At 47.5% G+C, this 7330-nt stretch overlaps 1 protein-coding gene across 3 annotated transcripts in view; it reads right to left on the bottom strand.

Moving 5' to 3' along the window:
• The window catches only part of F11r (F11 receptor), a 20286-nt gene that overhangs the window by 12626 nt on the left and 330 nt on the right, over positions 1-7330 (bottom strand). The window contains exon 1 of one of the 3 annotated variants that reach the window (XM_010616641.1): positions 7159-7316. The exons of 1 other annotated variant lie outside the window; for it this stretch is intronic. In XM_010616641.1, the coding sequence (XP_010614943.1) occupies positions 7159-7219 (61 nt within the window). In that variant the 5' untranslated portion in view covers positions 7220-7316. Of the gene's footprint in view, positions 1-6588; positions 6617-7158; positions 7317-7330 lie in introns of those variants that run through there. One more of the 3 variants, XM_010616643.1, reaches the window with a different exon arrangement.

Raw genomic sequence — 7330 nt, 5'->3', positions numbered from 1 at the left:
AAAAAAAAAAAAAAAAAAAAAAAAAAAAAAAAAAAAAAAACACACACACACACACACACACAAAGCTAGGGCCAGGGATTTAGCTTAGGGGTGCCATGCCTGCCTCGCAAATGCAAGGTCCTGAGTTTGATCCCCAGCACAAGAAAAAAAATACAAATCTAAAAACTTGTAAGGTTTGGGGATATAGAGTACCCCTAAATTTAATCCCCATTACTTCAAAAAAATCTCCAATTTCTAGAAATATAACCTAAGAAAATATCAAAGATAAGTTTAAAGATCAGTGTTATTTAGTATAGAAAAAAAAAAGCCTTAAAGAGAATATTTCAGTAAATTAGGAAACAATCCTTAGAGTAGAATACTATAGAATGATTCTTGTTTAAAGGTGATTTTCTTTTTTTCGCTACATAGTTCAGACTGGCCTGGAACTCATGACAACGCTGTCTTAGTCTCCCAAGAGGGGATATTAGAAGTGTACACTACAGTGCTTAGTTTTTTAAAGCATGTTACCATATATACACATGCATATATAGCCTTAGGCTTTTTTTTTTTTTTTTTTCCAGACAGGATCTCACTATGTAGGTCAGGATGGCCTTGAACTATGTAACCCAGGCTGGTCTCAAATCCTCCCCCACCACCAAGGATCGAACTCAGGACCTTGCATTTTCAAGGCAAGCACAGTGTCACTGAGCTAAATTCTCGGGCCCATGGACTTAAATTTGTGACAATCCTCATGCCTCCGCCTGGGGTGCTGGCATTATAGACAAGCATCACCACACTTGCTACCCATGTATCACTTTAATTTAAAAAAAAAAAAAAAGAAAGAAAAAGGGCTTTTTCCTTAAAGTTACTCTGTATTCCTTTAATTTGGAGGGGGAGGGGTGAGACCAGGTCTTGCTATGTAGCCCAGACTGGCCAAATTCCTGGCAGTTCTCCTACCTCAGCCTTGCAAGTGATAGGATCACTAGCATGCACTACCACACCCAGCTTCTTTCTGTATCTTTTTATGCTCCCCAAACATTTTGTGGGGCTTTTTTTTCCAGTTTTTTGAGACAGGGTCGCACTATGTAGTTGAGACTGACCTGGAACTCACTGTGTAGCCCAGCCTGGTCTCGAACTCACAGTGATCCTCCTGCCTCAGCCTCCCTGCTGTGATATTTTAGGTAAAGACTGGCTCTAGATATTTTTTGTATCAAACAAGTTTTATTGGCATCTGAAAACAAAACTCACCCAATATTGAAACGGACTTTAATATTTATGTTGTTTTCTTTTTAACTCACTGCAGCATGAGGAACAAATCACACACACTTACTTTGGAGTAACAGAGACCATGGTGTAGATTTTACAAAATCACTTTTTAAAATCTCTGTATTATGCTCCTCAAATATCTAGAGCCAGTCTTTGCATAAAATATCACAACTTTGTTTATTACCTTAACATTCTGTAGCAGCCTAGAGGTATGGATAAGATATACCATCACTTGCTATCTTGAAATATACATCTATTACCATATCCAACCTAGCGATAGTATCTAAAAATTCTTTCTTCCATAGGAAGTCTCTGACAAGCTGTTATTCATTTCCCTGACATTAAAACAATCCGGGGGCAACATTTATATTTTATCAGAAAAATAAAAAATAGTTTACCTGCCATGTTCATATTAAGAACAATGTCTATACAAGTCAGTTATATGATTATTTTAAGAGAAAGGTGAATGTGAACATCAGATTAACTTAATTCTGTCAAGGATTTTTTTTTTGTACCAAGGATCAAACTTGGGACCTTGTGCTTGCAAGGCAGGCAGTGGCACCACTGAGCTACAGCCCCAGCCCAGATTAACTTAATTCTGGCAGACAAAAGTGAACAACTATGGTCCAGTCGGCCATTAAAAAGTGCTGGGATTACAGGCGCACGCCACCACGCCCAGCAATATTTTGTGCTTTGATGACATCCCTGACACAATCTGTTTTTGTTTTTTTTCCTGTCCATAGTCTGTTTTGTATTCTTCTTGGTCACCTAGCCGTCGTTCCTTGGGAACAGAGAAAGACACCCTGCGCGTGCCTGGAGAAGTGTCCCAGGTCTCATGGAGCCTAAGGGTCCCACCCACAACAGAAGAGCTACTTCCTTCCATGCTTTATTAAGAAATCTCTTGTTTTCTCTACACATCCTGTTGACTATTGGAACTTTCCTCGTTAACTTTTCTGCCATGCATTTGTTTGAATTTTTAATAAAAGGAAGGAAAAGGAGGGAAGCCAGCCAGCCAGCATCTCTGGTTTCTTCTAAGCATGCGTCCAGACTTCCCTCTGGCCCCCGAGGACCCTCCAGCTGTTAGGTCCATAGCCAAGGGCTCCTCATGCCCAGCAATTCTGCCATGAAAGCTGTTCCCACACAGCAGTGTAACCCACCCCCCCGACCCCCAAGTCAGCACAGTGCCCACAGCATAGTCAACAGCACGATCTGTTGGACTAACAAGTGAACTTGACATTACAAAACCATTAGAATCTGGACCTCCAGCTTCCATCTCCACCCAGTTCACCTTTCCCTCCCCAGCAGAACCTGAACCAAGTCCTGGCAGGTCTGGCCTTCCCATGAGAGGACAGGGCAACACTAGGCAGGGAGGATCCAGGGCGGGCAGCCTCCTTCTAGAGATTAAAGCAGAACAGACACAAAATGAGGGAGCAAGAGGAAGGTGCCCGGGGCCCAAGAACAGGTGGGGCCGTGTCCCAACGGCCACCTTTGGCTGCCCGTTCAGTGGCATCACCAAGCTGGCTCAGCCCTGGGTGGGGGTGGCAGCAATCACCAAGGAGGACAGGAGAGCTTTCCACTCCACGGCTCCCTCCAGGCCCCTCTACCTGTTCAGCCCACCCAACACCTCCACCTTCTCCCCACAGCTGGCGTAGGCCTCCAGGGACCCGGCCTCAAGCTTCCTGGCAGCCAGCTGCTTCCTCCTGTCCCCTCCCCCAACTGTGACACAAATGACACCAGCTGGACTTTAGACAGAAACCCTGCTTATCAGGGAGTCCCAGGCGGATGAACTCCCAGTTTTCAACGCTGGAAAACCCCAACAGGCCTCCACTCATCACTTCCCACAACGTCTGCCCAACATGGGCATCTCTTCCCCATTACATGTGCAGTGGTCACCCAGGACTTTCCTGAGCCTCTGGAAAGGCTGGTTTAAGTTTAAAAATCCCCAATGTCTCCCTGATGTGGAAACAAAACCCAGTATTCTGAGTCTAGCACATAAAATGTGTGCTACATTTCAGTCTACTTTTGGGCTGGGGCTAGTTTCAGCTATTTCTATGTCCACCACACCAATGCCTTGTTGACTATGCTTGGAGCCAACAACCAAGGTCACAAAGCCTCTAATACCAGTGTGAAAGACCTCTAGGATGCATTACACAAAATAAGCAATGCAAACAAGTATATCCATCTTTTTTTGTGCAAGAAAAGGGAGAAAAACAGCCAGGTATGATGGTACATGCCTGTAATCCCAGCCCTCAGAGGCTGAGGCAGGAGGATCATTGCAAGTCTGAGGTCAGCCTGGGATACTCGGTGAGCTCAGGACCAGCCTGATCTACACAGGGAGACCCCGTATCAAAATGCCAAAATAAAAGCACGGCAGCTCCATCCCAAAACAGAACGAGGTGGGAGACCCCAGACAAGCCCTAATCACAAAGCAGTTTAAGTGAAACTTCACAAGGTAAAGGGATCCAGAGCCAGGGAAGACTAACACACAGGATTCCCACTGCCATTCCTGTCCTATTTCCAGATGTCGCCACTCACCAGTTTCTAGTTTCAAGGGAACAATTCTTTCCCAGAGTAGAGAGGGAAAAGTACAAATGACTCAGCCATGTACACTTTTGAGCTGAGTCTGTCCCTACATAGCCAGTCATTGTTTGTAAGATCTCGGCCAGGAGCAGGAAATACCAGGATGAAGACTGACCCAGACACAGGGCAGCATCCCCCCCACACCTGGGTTGCCCTCTATGGAGCCCTCACACCGCGGGAAGCAGCAGAGAAGTCACTCTTCCGACCTGGGTTTCTTCCTCCACAAGTTCACACCAGAACTTGACCTAACCATGGGCCACTGGCATTAGTACTGAGCAGAATTCCTCTCCTGCCTGGGAAACAGCTGAACTGTTTCTAAGTACAGGTCCTCTAGGGACAGAAAGACCAGCTGTATCGGTCACCACTTTTACTCTTCCCAAGCTCAGGGTCCCAAGGTCTCTGCCTCAGCAGGGTCGGGCCTTGCTCCACACTGAGCTCCCCGGGCTAATGTTGGGCCTTTGCTTGATGTTGGCCCTCTTGCCCTTTCCCCTTCCTCCCTGACAGCAGAGTCCGAGGAGCAGCCCCGGACAGAGGGGCAAACACAGACAACCAGTCTATGCAACACACTCCTGGGGCAGAGGACTGGCTAGACACCCAGAAAGAGACGCTAGTTTTGTACTTTTCCCATTTGGAATCTCCCTGCTTCCTCTGACCTACTCTACGAGAAAGAGCATTCTTGCATCCTCACCAACTCTAAAAGGATAATAGCTGTGCAATAGCAGTCTCTTCATGTGGGACATAAGGTAGCTTTAGCCCCACAGGAAGGGAGGGCAGAGATTATTACTCTTGTTTTGCAATGAGAAGAATGAGTTAGTAGCCTAAGGTCACAAACGAGGCAGTCGGTCCAGCTAGAATCCACGTGGAGTGCTGCCCCCACTGCCATCCTCATGTGCATTAACCAAATCAGTGCCCTCCCCTCGGTCTGCCTTGATTTAAAATTCTCAAAGTCCACTCCTCTACACTCTGGACAGGTCACTTCCCAGGCCCCACACCCTAACCAGCTAATCCAACGTCACCTCTGGCTCCCTCTGAAACTGTTGCTTGGTCGCAATAAGAGTATAAATAAGGATGAAAATGTGTCACTGATAATGTGTAACAGGAAGAAAAGGTCTAAAGGAGTAGGGGAAATGGGGGGTAGAGGAAAGGAAAGAAGGGTAAAGAAAAAAATATGAGAAAAGGAAAAACATGGAAACAATGTCTTCGTAAACAGGAAAGGGAGGGAGTTGAAGCGGGGGCTGGGGAATGGGGGGAAAATAAGAACCAAGATACATCACCTAAAGGTGCAAGATCCCAATGGTGAAGGTAACTGTACCGTACACCTAAAATGTACCAATGAACTTAATATTAAAAAAAGAGTGCTATCAAACCTTTCAGTGTAAGAATGTGGTTGTGAGAAAATTATGTCGGACATTGGAGGAGAAGGAAGAAGCGGGCGGAAGGAAGCAGCTGCAGGAAGTTTATAAGCTTGACATCTACTGTCAGTCACTGACCAAACCTGTTAGTCCCTGACCTCACAGAAACTTTTGGGTTTGGAAGAGGAAATACTCGCACAGGACATGGGTGAAGGTCTGCGGAACCGAGTACCCAAAAGACGGGACGGAATCAAAACCAAAAGTGACTATGGGCATCACTAGCATTTCTAAGGTGCCAGCAGAAGTAAAACAGGTGAGGAGTGGGAAATGAAAGAAAAAAGTGGATGAGTAGAGTAAGAGGGAGAAGAAAGAGAAGGGAGAGCCTGGTGGGGAAGCAATTTTTTTAAGCAAGCCAGGAGATTCTGAAACAGTATCTCAAATAGCTCCTCCATCATGGGGTCCTGAGATGCAGGGCCCAGGACAGGAAAAGCAAATCTTATCAGGAGTCCTTCATTCCACTCCCAGGCCCCTCTGCTGTCAGCCTGGAAAGCCATTTCCCTCTCAGACCCATTTCCTCATCTGTGCTGTGTACAGAATAATTTTACTGGCCCTGTCCCCACAGACAGCTTTTTGTGATAAAGGACAAATGAGTGACCTATCCAACCAGGGCAGAAAAATCTACATATTTCTGCTCTTCAAAAACTGTCTTTTCTTTGGACATGGTGGCACACACCTATAATCCCAGCACTCAGGAGGCTGAGGCAGCAGGACTGCAGAGAGGCCAGCCTGGGCTACATAGTGAGTTCAAGGCCAGCCTGGACTACATAGCAAGACTCTGTCTCAAAGAAACAAAAGGAAAAAAAAAATTAAATAAAATAAACCTGTCTTCTCTAGAAGACAGCAATACTGATTGTAATTGTTCATGTCTCTTAACACTTCCTAAGACATGAACCTTACAGGAAATGGAGAATCATATAGACTGAGGTAACTACATACAAGTCTGTGTACACTGACACTCGAGAATCACACACAGAATACGAAAGGCCCTGGTTCGGTCGCCAGACCATGGAATTTTTAAAAATCAGACAGATAAACATACAGGTGCTCCCACAAGTTGACTAAAGCTCCAGTCAACCAACTACACAATCAGCCCCACACAAACACATCTGGAGTCACCGGCAAGCCCCAGCAAGGATCCCGCATTGTTCCACAGGAAAGGGAGTTTACAGAGGAAACAAAAACTCTCACACCCAGCAAGCAGGGAGGGCACAGTCCTGGCTCGGAGGAAAATACAGCCAACCAACAGCCACATCCTCCCCCAGGGCAGAGTCACTCAATCAACATTTACTAAGGATTCCTTGGTAGTTCCTGTAGAAAGGAATTTTGAATGCTGAGCCCTAGGAAATTTCACCTTTCAACTTCATTTCCTCTTCAGGCCCTGCACTCAGACACTTTCTCCAGAGATTCACAGGAGCTAGAGAATCCTACAAAAGCCAGAGGAGAAGACCTGCATCCCTCCCACCTCCATTGCTCGTTTCCTCCGAAGGCCCTGAAGGAGCCCAGGGAGCCTGGGGGTGAGCTCAAGGCTTCTCTGGGCTGTTTGTGGTCAGCGGAGGGGTAGGACGGTCCTTTCCAGGAGCGGGGAGAAAGATGGCTAGGTAGAAGTATGTGGGTCCTGCGCCCGCAGGCCTGCACCTGAGGCTGAGGACGGGGCGGAGAGGAACCAGCCCTCCCAGTTAAGCCAGGGGACTGGGGTTAAAGAGCAGCTCCAGGCCCGGAGTGAGGGGGAGGGTCAGAGCTCCCAGGGAGCCAGCCGCACTCCCCGGGCGGGGGAGGCGCAGGAGGGACGAGGCAGGGCGCAGAGACTCCGGGAGCGGCTGCCAGGTTTCCCAACTCCACCCTCGCGTGGGCGAGGCGTGGAGAGCGCCCTGCTCCAACCTCGGGCCCGACCCGATTCCTCCCCGAAACTCCCAGAACTTACAGAGGTTCGCCAATGTAAAGAGAAGCAACTGTTTCCTCCCAATTTCCGCCTTTGTCCCCATCCCGATTAGGATCCCGAGGAGACGACCTGAGCCAGACCTCTGGGAACAGCTTCGAGAACTGCAGCCGCGCTGGACTGAGCTCCAGCCCCAGGTTGAACTCCCCGGCCCGCC

Source organism: Fukomys damarensis, unplaced genomic scaffold (genome assembly GCF_012274545.1).
Source record: "Fukomys damarensis isolate Sample0158 unplaced genomic scaffold, DMR_v1.0_HiC HiC_scaffold_19, whole genome shotgun sequence".
Taxonomy (NCBI): Eukaryota; Metazoa; Chordata; class Mammalia; order Rodentia; family Bathyergidae; genus Fukomys; species Fukomys damarensis.
The sequence above is the reverse complement of the archived record's forward strand: the minus strand, read 5'-3'. Positions and strand labels throughout refer to the sequence as shown.